At 44.7% G+C, this 18,101-nt stretch overlaps 1 protein-coding gene across 18 annotated transcripts in view; it reads right to left on the bottom strand.

Annotated features, from left to right (window-relative positions):
• Positions 1-18,101, bottom strand: part of DST (dystonin) — a 496,303-nt gene that overhangs the window by 164,959 nt on the left and 313,243 nt on the right. For 15 of the 18 annotated variants that reach the window (XM_047794747.1, XM_047794750.1, XM_047794749.1 and 12 more), the window contains 19 exons: positions 15,358-15,451; positions 14,937-15,091; positions 13,523-13,961; positions 13,293-13,421; positions 12,869-12,946; positions 12,617-12,778; positions 12,422-12,526; positions 9,948-10,043; positions 9,097-9,222; positions 8,435-8,587; positions 7,751-7,905; positions 7,418-7,544; positions 6,881-7,064; positions 5,790-5,947; positions 4,709-4,887; positions 4,071-4,209; positions 2,786-2,979; positions 1,106-1,268; positions 313-396 (listed from right to left, as the gene is read on the bottom strand). In XM_047794747.1, coding sequence (XP_047650703.1) covers positions 313-396; positions 1,106-1,268; positions 2,786-2,979; positions 4,071-4,209; positions 4,709-4,887; positions 5,790-5,947; positions 6,881-7,064; positions 7,418-7,544; positions 7,751-7,905; positions 8,435-8,587; positions 9,097-9,222; positions 9,948-10,043; positions 12,422-12,526; positions 12,617-12,778; positions 12,869-12,946; positions 13,293-13,421; positions 13,523-13,961; positions 14,937-15,091; positions 15,358-15,451 — 2,920 coding nt within the window. Of the gene's footprint in view, positions 1-312; positions 397-1,105; positions 1,269-2,785; positions 2,980-4,070; positions 4,210-4,708; positions 4,888-5,789; positions 5,948-6,880; positions 7,065-7,417; positions 7,545-7,750; positions 7,906-8,434; positions 8,588-9,096; positions 9,223-9,947; positions 10,044-12,421; positions 12,527-12,616; positions 12,779-12,868; positions 12,947-13,292; positions 13,422-13,522; positions 13,962-14,936; positions 15,092-15,357; positions 15,452-15,568; positions 15,843-18,101 lie in introns of those variants that run through there. The other 3 variants (XM_047794755.1, XM_047794763.1, XM_047794764.1) reach the window with 2 other exon arrangements.

The raw sequence follows: 18,101 nt of genomic DNA, 5'->3' as shown, positions 1-18,101 counted from the left end.
GCTTGGGGGGCGACTCAGCACAGGGAGGACAGTTCTAAGGTCGAAGTTCTCCCGTGGAAAGTTCCAGCAAGGAGGGGAGGGGTCAGTAAGGCGGTAAGAGTCAGATTCCAGAGCTACGTGGGGTGGGTGTGCTATGCACATGTGTGGAGGAGGCGTGAAAGAACCCGGGGTCACCCTGGGACTCAGGTTCCCACAAAGAATGAGCAGATAACTGTCCAAGAGACTCAAGCCAACATGGTTCTCAGTTTTAGCAGAGACGGAACGAAGCCACCCCTGCACGTTACCCTGGATGCAAGGAACCAGCCCGCTCACCTTCACGGCCACGGAGTACTGTTCTGCGAATTTCTGACACTCGTCCATTTTGCTCTGTTTCATTTCTATTTCCGACACCAGCATCTATAAACACACAGTGGAGGAGAAAGAGAACAAAGACGTCTATGCTGTCCAGTAACTAAGATCCCAGGCCCCAAGAAATACCCACACCACTTAATAACACAGCCCTTTCCCCCGCAGCACTTGATGTCCTCCGGCTTGCGGCTAGAGCACAAACTTTCAAGGGTAAGCCACTAAGTGACACACCCTCACGGGGCTTCCACAGCAGAAATTACGAAACTCCCCAGGAACGATCTAAAAGGAGACTCGAGACCCTTGGTCCCCACGTAATCCTGATCTAAAGAGGCTAGAAATGACTGGCCATCAGAATGGGACAAAAATCCCAAAGCATTTAACTGTCAAATGCGGCTGCTCAGTTTTATACAACTAACAATCTCTAGTTATCTAGGATCCCAGGAAAAGTGCCAGAGAGATTTCCGTGCCGGGATGAAATGATTATTAGGACTTGGAACACTGTGCCAGCACGCTGCTTTATATTATTCCGTACACCTTCAAAAATGACATCCAAGAAATCCATGCAATGCAGGCATGTCTGAGTTAAGATCTTAGTATTTAGGACTCCCCATCCCCCTCCCTCAAAAGTGGACTTATCTTTTTTCTTTTCTTTTTTTTTACATTGGATGACATATTCTTTGAATGAGAAAGGAAGATAAAAGTCGTGAGCGACCAAATGCAGACACGACCTCAGTACAAGGAATCGTTATCGACACACCTTTTGCTGATTCAACTGTGTGGCGAGGGTTTTGCTATTTTCAGGCTGATTTTCCTGAATCTTTCTCTGAGTCGTCTCAACCTGCTGGATCCAGTCATCCAGAGGATGATAGGAGTCTCTGTACTGCTTCAGCGACTTGCCCAGGCCTTCCAGGTCACGTAACCTGAGAGAGGAAACCACGGAACAGTCACGGCTTCCAGCAGAGGCGGGAGGTGTGGAGAAGGAGGGACAAAGTAACTGTCCTGGGGTGCAGCCAGCACCACAGGGCTGTGTCCAGGAACTAAAGCCGCAGCACCCCAGGCCCATCTCCAAGGCCCCCCCCACCCCCGCCTCGGTTGAGCTTTTAAACTAGTTTACTCCCGCTGTTGTACTGATTATCCAGGGAATGAGCCCAAGAGACTAAAAGCAGGAAAATTGGGGAGTTCCTGTTGTGGCTGAGCAGGTTAAGAACCCGACTAGTATCCATGAGGATGTGCATTCAATCCCGGGTTTCTCTCAGTGGGTTAAGGATCCGGCATTGCCGTGAGCTGTGGTGTAGGTCGCAGATGCAGCTCGGATCCCGGGTTGCTGTGGCTGTGGTGTAGGCTGGCGGCTACAGCTCCCATTTGACCCCTAGTCTGGGAACTTCCATGTGCTGCAGGTGCAGCCCTAAAAAGAAAAAAAAAACCGTAAAAAAATGAATAAGAAGACTATTCCTTTTGTGTTAAGATGAGCCCCCCATACCACCTATTTCCCTCTGCTTTTTCATTTCAGTCACTGGGCAATCATTTCAACTTTCTTATATCTTTGATGAAAATGAGCATCAGGGGAGTTCCCGTTGTGGCTCAGCGGTTAATGAATCCAACTAGGAGCCATGAGGTTGCGGGTTCGATCCCTGGCCTCTCTCAGTGGGTTAAGGATCCGGTGTTGCCATGAGCTGTGGTGTAGGTCGAAGATGAGGCTCGGATCCAGCATTGCTGTGGCTCTGGTGTAGGCCTGCAGCGGTAGCTCCGATTAGATCCCTAGCCTGGGAACCTCCATATGCCATGGGAGGCCCTAGAAAAGGGCAAAAAAAGACAACATAAAATAAAATAAAATAAAATAAAATAAAATAAAATAAAATGAGCATCAGGGCGTTTCTGTTTCTTTACGCATCTTTTTTTTTTTTTTCTGGCTATACCTGCAGCATGTGGAAGTTCCCAGGTCAGGGACGGAACCTGCGGCACCACAGCAGTGACAACGCCGGATCCTTAACCCACTGAGCCACCAGGGAACTCTCTTTATGCCTCTTATCTAGTGTAAATGTTACATCCAGCTCTAGGAAATGCATGACCCACGCTCCTCTTACTAAGTCATGGTTATTTGGACATTACAACTTGGTGAAAATCAGAGAACTATATTGTTTTTTTCCTTCAAAAAAAGGCAAGTAGACTAACCATATACATGTCAGAGTAGATCAACAGTTGTCATAACACGGAACTAAAAATATTTATTTGTAAGTTAAAAATCTTGCTAAAGTCCATCCTATGAAAAAGAAATGGAATTAGAGCCTTGCAATGAACACAATGAACTTTATATGGATATTAACTCTACAGAATTAATTACATAAGGCAGATAAATGCCTAACACGCCAAGACTTTACCCAGAATACTCAAGAGAAAGAGTAAATCTGAGCCAAAACCAAATGGAAAAGGCACTGACCTGTTGTCAATCTGTACGTGAACATTTTGCCACCTCTCCACCAGCTGATCTGCTTTTTCTTTGTGCCAGTCAAGGTCAAGGTCACGCTCCTTGTAAGTTTTAAACATCTCATCACTGATGGTCTTGGCTCTCTGCAGCTCATCCTCCAGAGCGTGGAAGACCTCTCTCTTTTCATCAACCTCTGATCTCCATCGCTGAAACATACCAGTTGGTGAAAGTTAATGAAAGGTGTCGACCCCTCCCTGGGCGAACACATTATTCACCTGATTTTACAATTCTTACAAATGACTGAGATAAAACCAGACAATGGAAAGAATATCTCTCATAGACATAATATTACATGAGGCTGTACTTATAAAAAGCCAATATTTAACTGTATTTTGACCTAAAAATAAATAAATAGATAATCTTTGGGAGTTCCCTGGTGGCTCAGTGGGCTAAGGATCCAGTATTGCCACTACTGTGTCTTGGGTCACTGCCATGGGGAGGGTTCGATCCCTAGCCCAGCAACTTCCACATGCCTTGACCATGGCCAAACCCCCACAAAAGATCATCCGATTTTTTTAAAAAATCAACAATTTAATAAAGTTCGGCCTAAGAGAATCTACATATGAATAAAATAAAACAAATTCCATAAGCAAGTCTGCTACCTCAATAAGTCTTTTTCATTGTTTAAAAATGAATACATGCATTAAAAGTCACTGAGATAACTTTTCACAACAGCTATGCACCAGCTTTACTCAGGGTTTTCTGAACAGAATAACAGAAATAGACAAGCACAACTACCAGTCTTTTTTCTTCCTAGATTAACTAACTCCCCTACTTATTTCCTTGATTTCTTAAAATAACTGCTTCTTTAAGGAAACTATTACAAATATTTACTTTTTAGCTTCAACTCCTCTTGTTGCCAACATGAACTGCCTATAAAAACCTGTCAAAAAGATTCAAGTTTCAAACTAAATCTGCAAAGAAAAGAATCTGAAAAAGAATATATATATGTATATATATAACTGAATCACTGTGCTGCACACCTGACACTAACACAACATTATAAATCAACTGCACTTCAATGAAAAAAAACCCACAAAACTTCAAACAAGAACTCACCTCAAATTAAAAATGACTGAATGTAACTTATTTACAGTAAGTCATGACAGGACACGGAATGAATATAAATGTATTCAAGTGAAGATATTTAATGTTTGGTGTCTGAAGACCTGAGTCAAGTGCTAGAGAAATACTTTTAAAAGACAATCTGAAAAAATAGCCAGCAGTAAGATCATACCTTTAAAGTACTTATTAGATTCTCAATGTTATTTTTGTCAGCTATAACTGCTTCCTCTTCACACAGTTTCGTTTCATAGAGCTTTACAAGGGCTTCTGCAGCTTGAGTGTTTTTTAACACCAAGTTAACAGTTTTCAGCCTAGAAAAGAGAATCAAACATTTCCCCCTTTTGGTAAGCATTTATTTTCCCACAGTGCAGTCCTAAAGCACCATTAGGGGGCATGATACAGTATGTTCTTCATCTTGGGACCCCAACACATTTACTACCAGATTAACATCCAGCTAACTGTCTGCTTACAGAACCCACGCCCTGCCCCAGTGGTGGCCTTTAGCAGGAGATCCCACCAGAACAAAGCTTCTTTCAAACCTACTTTGGACCAAGCCTGGGAGGAAAGTCCTATACTCTACAACAGGTGAGCTACCAAAACTACAGGCAGAAAGTGGGAAGATCACTAATGCCCTGAATGCCCTGATCTCCGAGACCCCCTCCCTTTCAACATGAAGAAACAGCATAAATCAATAGAAATCATAAATATATATGTCCTTAAGACAAGAAAATCTATATTCTTAAAAATGAGCAGCACGTATATAAAAATGGCCATTGTGCGAAGCCAGTTTATACAGTTTATAGTATGTACTTTTCAATGTAGGTGGAGGACATGGAATAGACATGGTTCATGCTCTGGACGACCACACTGAGCTCAGAGCGCAATGTGGGGGCTGAGGAAGAAGCAGCTGCTTGACTGAAGAAGTCTTCACATTTGTTTGTGATGGTGGCCAAGTCATCTTTAAGTCGCTCCAGCTCTTTCTTTAGTTTCTATAAAACAGAGAACAAAGATGGGGGTCGGGCCACCACTCCAGATGGGGTCTCTTCCTTCAAAGACTTTAAAAACACACACTGGAGTTCCCGTCGTGGCGCAGTGGTTAATGAATCCGACTAGGAACCATGAGGTTGCGGGTTTGGTCCCTGCCCTTGCTCAGTGGGTTAACGATCCGGCGTTGCCATGAGCTGTGGTGTAGGTTGCAGACGTGGCTCGGATCCCGCGTTGCTGTGGCTCTGGCGTAGGCCGGCGGCTACAGCTCCAATTAGAACCCTAGCCTGGGAACCTCCATATGCCGCGGAAGCGGCCCAAAGAAATAGAAAAAAGACCCCCCCAAAAAAAAAAAAACCCACACTGCAGAGGAGTTCCCTAGTGATCAAGTGGTTGGGAATTGGCTCTTTCACAGCTGTGGCCTGGGTTTGATCCCTGGTCTGGGAACTGAGATCCCATATCAAGCCATTGCACACCACATCCAAATAAAATAAAATAAAATTCCATCAAAAAAAACCACAAAAACACATTTCACTGACTTAAACAGGTACGTACGTATACATTACTGTCTATCAAGGAAACAAAGGCAAAACCCACCAAGTTTAATGATTCCCTTACTGCCCATCTCCTCAGCCCAAGCATCTAACCCAGAGCTTGTGGGTTGAGCAGAGGAGAAACAATGAGAAGCCTCACAGCCTCCCTAGAATTGGGTTTACCTGTGTTTACCTGAGTCAGACGCAGAAGTGAATTATAGAATCCTGCCTACAGGCAGGGATAAATATGCAATCAGACTTCACCCAGCGGCAGCCACAGGCAGAGGGGAGCATGTGAGAAGGCAGGGATCAACAGCCAAGGCCCCTGAGATAGCATCAGTGGTGATCTCATCCCCACACCCCCTCAGCCTCACCTCCTGCTCCCCGAGTCGGAACACGCTTTCCTGCAGGTCGTCCCTCTCCAGGGGCGTCCGGATCTGTCTGATCAGACGGTCTTCACAGCTCTCCAGCCGAAGCCTGAGGTTCCGAACTTCCGAGATGTAGAGATTGTAAGCTGACTCCTCCTGCTCCTCTGTGAAAGCGCATGTGATATTCAGAAAATATTTTGTTTTCTACTTTCTGGATGCTTTGCTTATGTTCTAATGATGCAGTTTTACTACTGGGCCAGGGATCATAAATAAATGTGACCAGTTACCATCACGAACCCATCCCACAGATATAAACCTTGAAAGAGTGGACCTTACAATTTACAAAGAGCTAATAAAACTTCCCTCCTGCCACTTCGAGCACCAATATCTGAGTTATGACGTCTAAGGAAAATAATGTATTGCTCTGTTTTAGGTTCACAAACATGTGAATTATATCGGTAGCAATGTAAATTAAAATCCTTTAAAATTAGAGGTAAAGACTGTTAATGTTTAGATGGTTTTAAAGAAAATATGACTAATATAATTTTTTTGTCTCCAAGGAATCTCAAGATTTCAGGATAAAATTTGTATTTAACAAAAGTTAACTAGACAAAAGCTTCACCTTTAACCCCTGTATAAAATCCAGGCTTGGTTATGGGACATCTCCACACCTTGCTTTTTCATTAGCTATTAATCTAAATTTGCTCTTAAAAAAAAAAAAAAAAAAGTCTTGAGAAAAAAAAACCCAAGTTTGGTATGTAGAAAAATAACCGAACCTTTTCTGAAACTAAAAGACCATCATTTTGAACATTACGTTACAAAACAATGAAAATGTTTAAAAGGAGATGCATTCAGAATTCATCGTTTGCCATACTCTTTGGTTGGCATCTTTTTATGAATTTGCCATTTGGAAATAAATGAATCCCTCTTTGAATCTCCCTACCCCAAATATGTGTTTAATGTTCCAGTAACTGTTTCTATATGTCACAGGCTGAACGACATCATATACCTAAGATTAGATTGCACTGACAGTCGATAATAGCCTGAACTAACCACCCATTAGGGAAAAAAAAAAGGCATGGGTTCCCATGCTTTACCTCTTTCTGCAGATTTAAGAAGCTCTTGGTAATACTGCTTACATACATTCACCTCCTTTTCCAATTGTGTTATATCGGAGCCTGAAAATATTTGCGATTCCTGGCTATCTTCGAGAAAATCTTCAAAGCGAGATTGTAGATTACTCAGAACTTGCTGGTGTTCACCAGGTAACATTGTCTTTACCTAAAGAAGACCAACGACCCACGTAATTAAGTGACGTTGGTACAAGAGGGACATTTAAAATAGGACCAGGAGTTCCCATCGTGGCTCAGCAGACAAGAATCTGACTAGTATCTATGAGGACACAGGTTGGGTCCCCGGGCCTCGCTGAGTGGGTTAAGGATTCTGGGGTGTAGGTCACAGACATGGCTTAGATCCTGTGCTGTGGCTGTGGGTGTAGGCCAGCAGCTACACTGGAATGGATGAGTGTCTGCACGGGCTCCATCCTGCTCCAGAGCTAATACAATATCCACCCCTGCTGAGCAAATAAAATGCCCACTCGGACGGGCTGGATGGGCATGCAGCTCTGTACTCACTGAGGCCACGTTGCTGGCTCGCATCCTGTCGATCTCGCTGACGAGGTAGTGCCAGGACACCACGCTCTTCATGTTGATGTGAGACTCGTGCCAGAGCGTCAGGACGTTCTGATACTGTTGCTCGATCCTGAAACAGACGGAAGAGAACTCGGGTGACGCCTTTCCACTCCCTCTGAAAACATGCCGCTGCCTTCCTCTGCCTTCGGGAAATGCCCCAGGTTTACGAGCTCTCGGTCCTTCCAATCCTACACGCCTTGGGGGAAGCAGTGGTTGTTCCTTTAACCCGCAAAGAGACTCCGGGGCCAGCTCTGTGCGGGGCGAAGGCACACGAACCTGTTTGCAAAGTCGACGGCTTCTTTGTTTGGAGGCGGGATGGTGAAGCACACGGCGGGGACCATGGCCTCGTTCCCCGTGGGGCTGATGACCTTCCACTTGGCGCGATGAGAGTTGTTGGCCAAAATGCACTCATCGTCTTTGAAAATGGTGATCTGGTTTTAAAAGAACAGAACAGGCGTTTCTGCTGTGGTGCAAGGGGAGTGGAGGCACCTCTGCAGCACTGAGACGCAGGTTCGATCCCCACTGGGCATAGTGGGTTAAGGCTCTGGAATTGCAACTGTGGCTCATATCTGATCTCTGGCCCAGGAACACCATATGCCACAGGGCGGCCCCAAACAGAAAAAAGAAGAGAAAAAAAAAAGATTAAAAAAAAAAAAGAACAGAATAACCAAATGAGGGCACCGTGGACTCATCGTCTTCCACACCCAATCTTGGGAATCTTCTTGTACTTTTGAGGTGGAAAACTTGGCCCCTAAATGAGTATTATGACCTCATTTTTTTTGGACCCCTCCCTGCCTGCAAGGCAGCATGCAGAAGTTCCCAGACCAGGGATCAAACCCTCGCCACAGCATTGACAGTGCTGGATCCTTAACCCGCTGAGCCGCCAGGGAACTCCTACCATATCGTTTGTTAAATATCTGAGTAAGGCCAGAAGCCATCTGGGTCCTGGGGTTATGGTACCTCAATTTGTCGGTAGTCACAGATGGCTTTGATGGGAATGGACGTTTTCAGTGAACAGTCAGGGTTTCGTGGCTTCAGCTGAATGATTGTTTTGGCTCTCCCCATCAGGCTGGCTACCGTGCTTTTATACTGCAAAAGCTCTTCTTTCTCTTCCTAAGGAATAAGGAAAATGGATTTTATTTAACTTTTTTTGGTCTTTCTGCCATTTCTTGGGCCCTTGCCGCATCTCGTAGGCAGGCGTCTCACTGTTTTGCTCACTGCTAAACTGTGCCTGGGAGATGCGAACTGCTTAATTAGCATTGATGGAATGAACGACTAAACACACACACACACACAACCCTGCGATAGCATTTTTAACCATTAAGGCAATCACATAGAAAAGCCACATCTGCTGTATTTCTTATCAAAAAGACACAAAAACTGAATTTTCATCTTTCTTTATTTTTTTCTTTTTTGGCTGTCCCATGGCATATGGAGTTCCCAGGCCAGGGATCAGATCTGAGCCGAAGTTAAAACTGAATGTTTAAATGCTCACTTGAATGAGCTGGAAATGTCACGAGCACCGATAAAATGTGAGGTTCTGTACCTGCAAAATCTCATAAAGCTCTACCCTCGTCCCCACCACACACCACCGCTGAACCCGGGGCTTTTCAGGGTCCTACCATCGACTCCTGAAGCAGGTCCTCCAGCTTGTGAAGGCTGCTGGATCTGTCGCAGCTGTACTTCCGCTGAATGGCATCCTTTAGATTCCTTAGGTAATCAGCGGCTTCTTTGGCATCATTGAAGAACTACGGAGAGATGAGAACCGGGAGTTAAAGGGTTGGAAATGTCAACAAAGCCCAGAGCTGTGGGGTCTGAGTACAGAGCCCCGTGTGCAGCCCTCCTACGTGGGAACAGAATAAAACCACAAACCGAGTAGCCTAAATCCTTCCTCTAACCAAACACCAGCTCTTGAACTTGGATGACGATGAATGAATGCCCACTGTCAAAGCGTGAGTCTATAGTGTAGCTTGGCCCGTACATTATTTTTGTTGGTTTTTTGTTTTGTTTTTTGTTTTTTTGGCTATGCCCACAGCATGTGGAAGCTCCCAGCCCAAGGGTCAAACCCACGCCGCAACAACACTACCAAATCCTTAAGCACTAGGCCACCAGGGAACTTCTGGACCCTGTGTTAGTTTGATTGAAAGTCTGTTTTGCTTTAGGGTCCAATGTTGGTTAAGTGAGGAGTGAAATTGCAAGAATATTTTAAAACTTCGGAAGCACGGGAAGAAAATTCTCTGTAATGAGATGTTTCTTTAAGAAGAGAAGCACGGACAAAATTACGATTTTCTGACATTCTAAGTGGTTTTGAAAGTACTTCCTCCCTACTAGAATGCTTCTCTTTATCTTAAAGTACATATACCCCTGTATCCCATAAAGACATTTTAGCGGATTTCTCCAGAAATGGAGACGTTTTCTGTAATTCAGCTGGCACTGCAACACTGCGTGGTGACATGGGTCCTGTGCCCCCTACCTCGAAGTAGGCACTGTTGTCCTTGATGTGCTGTTCCACACACTGGCACAGCTGCAGGACCCAGCTCCACTGCGTCTGCATCGCTGCTCGGTAGGCCTGTGGGCAGAACACAGCCGCTGTCACTGTCTGGCCAGTGAGGACACACAGCCTGCCTCCCAAGGGTCTCAGAGCCTCCACTACCTACAGAGGATGAGGGTCCTTCACCAGAGTCAGATGGACAATCGGGCCACAAATCTAAGCACTCCCACCTGCACAAAACCAGTCCTGAAAGCGTGAACATCTTTTTTTTTTTCTTTCTTTTTAGGGCCACACCCACAGCATATGGAGGTTCCCAGGCTAGGGAGGGGTCAAATCAGAGCTGCAGCTGCCGGCCTATACCACAGGCACAGAAATGCCAGATCCAAGCTGTGTCTGTGTCCTATACCACAGCTCTCAGCAACGCTGGATCCTTAACCCACTGAGAGAGGCCAGGGATTGAACCCACGTCCTCATGGATACTAGTCAGGTTCGTTCCCGCTCAGCCACAATGGGAACTCCCCTCCAAACATATATTTTTAAATCGGTCCAATTTCTTCCCAATCTTAAATTTTTTCTTAAAATAGATGGAAAAAGCTAACACTAGCTGTTCTTCCACGGAAACCCATGGAACGCTGGAAATGGAGGCAAGCTCTCCTGGGTTTTTGGAAAACCAGCCCCCACTCCCTCCAGGCCAGCACTTCACTGTGGGGAAGCCTCAGCTATGCCTCCTTCGTGGCATTTTCCTTCACTGTCCTTTCCTCTGAATTTTTGCATTAATGGATCGTAAAGTGCCTGACACAGAAACACACGGTCTGTAGTTTTCTCTTTGTCTATCTTTGCTTCCAAAACTGGACTGGAAGCTCTCGGGGTGGGGGTGAGTCATTTGCATGTTTTTACCAGCACTGCTTGGGGAGGGTGGAGAAGGGCATATGCAATCCCCCATCGGTGCAATTCTGGAATTATAATAGTTACGATCCTAGGAATTTTGACTGAAAATGTTTTCTACTTGAATTTTTATTGATTTAATAGGTGCATCTTTCATGAAAGCAGAAAAGAACCCTACTTAGTAGAGGCAACAAAAAAATACCCTTTTACAGTTAAGGTGCAATTCACTAGCTTCCAGGAGAGGGCGCCCCAGGGGCTTGCCTGTGTTTCCACCTGGAAAACCACCCCTGCTGCACTTGGGCAGTTTTCTGAGCAGAATGCACAGGCATCGCTGAAAAACCTTTCAGCTCATCGTGGTCACGGTACCTGCTCCCTCCAATGAAGCTACTCTGAGTAAACTGGCTAGAAAAGACATATCAGGCATTGTTAAAGAGTATCAGTTTCTTGTTCTCATAAAATATAAAACAGTGTTGATAATTCCCTCTCATCGCTGACCCACAAGACAATGGAGGTTAATTAGACGAATTAGATGAACATCTCTACACAAGGTGGGGATAGTTCACACCCACACCTGCCACTCCCATCACGATTCTCGATCGAGAACCACGTTTCCTAGCAGCTTTCACCTCTCTGCTCTAAGGAACACCCCGTGCTTTTAGCGCATCGCTGTACAAACAAAGTACATCCAGACCCTGCAGGTTTCTAATTTCCTTCCCCTTGCCCAGCCCAACATCCTTCCTACTCCTAAGGGGATGAAAACCACAATTTTATGCGAAAGAAGGTCAGCTAACCTCCCAGCGAGGCCTAGAATTTTCCCATCTGGGTGTCATGACGACTTACTTCAGTGGACAAAGATTCCTTGCCTCAGCTGCAGGTCACATTTTTAGCATAGCTTCATCTTTGTTCATTTTCCTTCCGTCTGTTCACACTGGCTGCTCCCTGCCCTCTTACATATCCCCCCGCACGCATTTACAAAGTCACTAACTCTAGTAGCATTAGCAGACCTAAAAATTGAAACACCCACCTCCATCCCACCACGCGGGCAGCCTGGTAAACCCCACGTCAACACCCCCCTTCTGGGTGTGAAACAAGTGTGTTAATATCCTGAGGTCTTGCACACACCTCCCAAAGCAGGTCCCGAACACAAAGAATAAGTAAGTAATAATAACTAGCACCTCGGAGCACCTGCTGTGTCCCACACACTGAACTAAGCGCTGCCTTCTCTTCGTCATCACAACTCCACAGGTTAAGAGCCCTCGCCCCCATTTTGGGCCACTACTGGTGCAAGGTCCCAGAGTCAGGAAGAAATCCGAGTCAAAGCTGGAAGGCCCTTCCCGGTCCCTGGGACACATCTCTCCGGCCACAGAGAGAACGATTACTGTAAGCAGCGAGGGGGTGACCCGTGGAGCAGAACTGAAGACAGATCAGCCTGACTTGTCAGAAACAAGGTTTTCAGCCAGGCTGTCACAGGCGTCTGACAGTGTGCACGTGCCACCACCAGCAATCAAGGAACTGGGGTGGCGATCATCAAATGTCCCCTTCAACCATGGCTGTCACCCTTTCTGACTTACCTCAATGGTTAACCGAGCAGGGTGATTTTCCAGAAGTAGCTGTTCCGCTATCTCCTGCACTGCTTTGATATTTTCTTCCTTTTGATCAAGCTCTCTCATTAACTCCTAATTTAAAGAAAGAGTCGAGAAAGGTGTTAGAGAAAGAAAGACTCGGAAATACCTCCATCCCCATCCAATCACAGAAGCGGCACTCACGGCATGATATTCGCTCTTCCGGGCTATGTTGGTGTTTCTTTCACTCCAGTCGTAGGCAACTTCCTCCTCTTCTTTTTCATTCAACCAGATGAGTTCATTAGTGGCCCGAGTTACAAAATTATGGAGTGTATCGAGGTGGCGTTCCTGATTCCTGGATGTATTCTTTACAAGGAAAATCACCGTAAGAATTGCATTTTTGCCATGTAGAGATGAGGAAGACGGAAAGTTAAAAAAAAAAAAAACACAACTTACCAAGAGTTTTGCATACTGACTCTCCAACCTGTGCAACTTTTCTGTGTAAGTAAGTTTAAGAGGTGCCGTCATCTGGATCTGTAACGTGGGATAAAAAGATGGCAGGGTTAGCAATCTTGTTTGGGGGGGGGATATTTTCCTATCACATACATTTTTATTAAAGTATAGTTGATTTACAGTGCTGCGCCCATTTCTGCTGTGACCCCATCATACACACATATACATTCTTTTTCTCCTACTATCTTCCATCATGTTCTACCCCAAGAGATCAGATATAGTTCCCTGTGCTGTACAGTAGGACCTCAAGCTTAGGATTCTTAAGCAACTCTGACTCACAGGCAAGGTATCTATTATGCTGCTACAGGGGCTTTAGAGGAAGAGCCAAAGCTGGAATGAAATACATACAGATTTGAAATTCACAGACCTCACTGATCTTAGCTTCTTTGAGGCTGGCTTCAAATTCTTCAATAGCTCGGTGAACATTTTTATGATTCTCTAAATGGCTTTCAACACTCGGCAGGTCTGATCCCCACTCCGTGCGGTCCAGCTGCACCTTCAAACAGAAAAATATGAGGTTAAAAAAAAACAAAAAACAAAAAAACAACCTGGGAGCGGGAAAGCCTGAAACTCTCAGATAAAGTAAAGGTTTTTTACCTGCATCTCATCAACCCAACTCAAAAGATCCTGAACAAACTTCATGTTGATTTCCTCTTCGGTTAAATTCTGATCCAGCAGAGATGACTTCATAAGAGGCTTTCGAATCTGCATCAGCTTCAGAGTCTGCAGTGAATTTGTCTCTACCCCTGAGCTGAAATTTGGAAGCACTCCAGATGGGAAGCCAGGTGTATACGCAGGAGTGACAGATGGGGTCAGGCGGGAAGTCAGGCCCGAGGTCACACTGGGTGGGGTCAGGGAGGGCGTCAGCCCTGAGTTCAGACTGGAGTTCATGGTCTGTGCGAATCCCGAGTTTAAACTCTGCGTGATTCCTGAGATCATGAGCCTCGTCTGCTCTGTCGTCAGCATGCGGCCTTTGCTGTACATTGAGGAACATTCATTCCTTAAGGCCATGATGTCATCGCGCAGTTTTGCCACTCTGAAAAGAACGTCAAAAGCGTTAAGCTAGGACAGAAGAGACAGTTTTACAGAAAGTGAACCCTAATGTAAACCCAGGACTTTGATTAACAAAAATGTATCTGGCTCAGTAGTGGTAACAAGTGCAGCACACAATGCAAGATGGTAATAATGGGAGAGAGGTTTTAGGGGGTATAGGAACTCAGTACTTGTTTTTCTGTAAACCTGAACTGCACAAACAACCTCTATTTTAAAACGCCATTGTAATCACATGGATAAAAGTTTGCATCATTTGTGTGTTGACCTATGAGCACTTCCCTTCTTATCACACACTCCTCATAACTACAAGATACAATAATTCTACACTAGGATATGAGCCTTCTCCTATTATTTGGCACCTAGGAGTCCAAATTTTTGTTACTATAAAATATTTCCGATGTGAACAAGGGCTTTCTCCCATATTTATTTAGACATTTTCCACATTTAGAATATTACTATAGATTCCTAAAAGTGGAATTACCGGATCAAAGCATCATCTATCATTTCTGCTTTCTACATACCTCACATCTTTAGATATTTACATATGTATAATATATAGTACACCTCCTAAAAGGTTCCATTCCTACCCCCAAATCCACTTCACAGAGATACAGATTTTTGTATACATATTTTTCCAATATTTTGTTAGCAAAACTAAGTTGACTTAAAAGATAATTTTCTTTCATTTTTCCTCTCTCCAATATCACACATGAATATTTCAACTGTACGTTAGTGACTACAGCATTAAATATTATGTATCATAAAGCTTTTTCTATTACTCATCTTCGAGCGAAACGTAGTTAACGAAACAGAACAAAACTAATGTGATGCCCATTTTCAACAAAAAAGAGCATAAGAAATATGTCATACATTTGTCACTCTCTACATTCCCATATTCCAAGTGCCATGAAATGGTCACACAGATGGACAGGACAGGGATGACAAGAAACACACTTACCTCTGTACCAACTGGTCTGCCTGGTAGTATTTTCCATCAGTAAGAATCTGTACATCAATTACATGCTGGCGTAAAAGGTTCTCGCATTCTAGGATATACCCGGCAACTTCTGCTTCATTCTGAAACTGCACCCCTGATTCTAATCGTTTAGAATCCTGAATTTCAAAAGAACTCAGTATCAATTCTGCGAACAAGTATCCAAACTCGCCTCAAATAAAAGAGTGGAACAGAATCTCCTTAGATTTTTTGTTTTCCCTTTTGGAAAATATGTTTTCCCTTGGGAGAACAAAACAATCAGAATCTTTAACAAACTGTACGTTTCAGGACACAAACTGACTAAGGTTATGCCAAGTTTTAGTTCATGGGGATGCAGAGACCCCACCCCCACCCCCAACCCCAAAAGTTCCTGATATTAACGTACAGCCTGGAGAGCGTTTCGGGCAAGTAACAGTTTGTCTTCACAGACGACGCTGTCCCTCTGAACTCGGCTCGCAATCTGCTGCAACATTTCCAACCTGAAAGAAGGGAACGCATGAAATCAAGCCTCTCCCTTAGAAGTCAGAAAGGTCGCCGTTCCTGAAAAACACCGCCTAGTGAAAGAAAAACGCCGTCCCACGCCACGAAGCCCGTACCTGTGTCCATCCAAGGATTCATTGCCAAAGCTAATGCAGGAGTTGACCAGGGTCGGACCGCAATGGACGGAGAGGAAGTTTTCATTTGAATCTAGACTCGTCCGAGTGCTGGTGGTGTTACTAAACACAGAGTCGCTGCTACGGTAGCTGTAACTACTGCTATGCATCCTGACCCTGAAATGATGCTCTTCCTTCGAGCAGGAATAGGAGCCTCACAAATACACGGTCTGCGTCTAGTCTAATGGTGAAAAGCGGCAGCAGAATGTTCCAGTGTTTAATGGCTCCTTAAATAGGACCTAACATGCATATTCAACACACAGCAAATAAGATGCTAATAACCACTCAGAAGAATCTTGCCTCCAGCCAGGCTTTTGCTGGCTGAAGGCTGCCTTTTGCAGCCAGCACGAAAGCCCTACATGTAAGGACAAGGCCGGCTGACGGGCGTCACTGGAAAAGACTTGCCAAATATTTTCACCAAGTGTCACCCACTTAACCACCACCACAAAAACAATTCCGATGCCTCACAGAAGCCCAGGTACACTTCATAAAGATTTACTCTGGCAATACCCATTCATCAGCTAAAAGAACACAAACAGTCCATCCTAGCCTGGTCAGTGCCTTTTGCAAAAGGCCAAGTCTACAATGAAAAACAGAGTTGAAATCTGATACTTAAAAACACCTACCAACAAATGAGTTAGACTAGAAGCAAAGGCCCTCTCCTTTTAAACTACCATGGGGTCTGCTGATTAGGTTAAAGTAAATTATCCGTTTACCTTTCTTTATCTGAATTCCCCGAATGTTATGTCTAATCTTAGTATTTTTCATTTATTTTATATTTTTAAAAGCCAAGATGCTAAGAAGACTACCAATGCAATGCTTGCAAGTTTAATTTGTCCGTGCTTGTTTTTCCCTCCTCTAGGTTATTAACTGGCATACGATCATTGGCTCTTTCCCATTTGTCTTTGACACACTCCCAGGCCACATGGCTATTATTTTGCAATAGAGTCAATGCCAAAAAACTTGGTGCATCAAGAAAAATGAAGGCATTTATCCAGCCAAGCTCCTAAATAATTTCCTACCCTCCAACACTGCAAAGCCAAACTGCTGCTTCTCCATCTGGGGGAATACTTTTCTTTTCAGAAAGTAAGAAAGGGGAATTTGAGAGTGAGGTGTCAAATGTGGTTAGTACACAGAATAAAGCACCAGGAGCTCCCATTGTGGCTCAGTGGGTTGCAAACCTGACTAGTATCCATGAGGATGTGGGTTCGATCCCTGGCCTCACTCAGTGGGTAGGGATCCAGCATTGCCATAAGCTGTGGTGTAGGTTGCAGACACTGCTTGGATCCCGTGTTGCTGTGGCTGTGGCAGTGTTCTGTCAACTTCTCTCCTGACATTTCTTAAGCAATTGTTGTGTGCCAGAAAATGAACTCATCCTTTTATAGACATACTTACCACCACCAAATGCAGTAGATGCTATCCTATCCTGCTCATAAAGGAGGAAACTGAAGCTTAGAGAGGTTAGTGAGTCTAAGATCACATGGCTTAGATGACATCACTTACACGTGGAATCTAAAATATGGCACAGATGAACCTGTCTACAAAACAGAAACAGACTCACAGACATGGAGAACAGGCTTGTGGTTGCTGGGGCGGCGGGGGGGGTGGGGGGAGGGAGTGGGATGGACAGGGAGTTTGGCGTTAGTAGATGCAAACTATTGCATTTGGCATGAATAAGCAATGAGGTCCTGCTGTACAGCACAGGGGACTCTATCCAATCGCTTGTGATAGAACATGATGGAAGATAACATGAGAAAAAGAATGTATATCTATGCATAACTGAGTCACTTTGATGTGCAATAGAATTGGCACAACATTGTGAATCAACCGTAATTTTTAAAATTAAAAAAAAAAAAACAACCCACCAACACACAACAAAAATAGAAGACCACACTGCTTGGAAACTGAGCTAATAATTCCCCTGGGAAGGACTGGCTCCCAAACCTTGAATCACAGTCTTTTACTACCATACATGAAAACGCAGCTGCTCTTCGGACCACTTGCATCTACTCTATACCCCTTCCTGACATCCTTTTATTTCAAATGATAAGCTAAGCATCTCTGTTTAATCACCCAGAATCATCTCCTCCACAAACGGCCCACCCTGGGTATTGCTAACAAGTTCTGGTTCTAATGATCCAGTTACGTGCTTGGACAAGTGTGCCATCACAAGCTGAACAGTGGCCTGACAAGTCAGGCCTGCCCCACATCGTCCATGGGAGGTCACGGGGACATAGGGAACCCTGTGTACCCAGGGCCTCTGGGTAGCAGGCACGGTGTTAAGTGCCGGCAACACAGGGACAGAAAAACCAGGAGTCTGTCTCCACCTTGTCAGAAGTCACGACTGTGGACCAGGCAGCCGTTCATCAAACAACTGCAGACACAAATGCAAAATTACAACGCGTGTCCATGGGAGACTGAGGACCAAGACCCGTGAACCAGCCGGGGAGACCCAGGGGAGGTGCTTGAAGGGAGG

Source organism: Phacochoerus africanus, chromosome 9 (genome assembly GCF_016906955.1).
Source record: "Phacochoerus africanus isolate WHEZ1 chromosome 9, ROS_Pafr_v1, whole genome shotgun sequence".
NCBI classification, from domain to species: Eukaryota; Metazoa; Chordata; class Mammalia; order Artiodactyla; family Suidae; genus Phacochoerus; species Phacochoerus africanus.
This window is presented reverse-complemented; position numbering and strand designations above follow the sequence as displayed.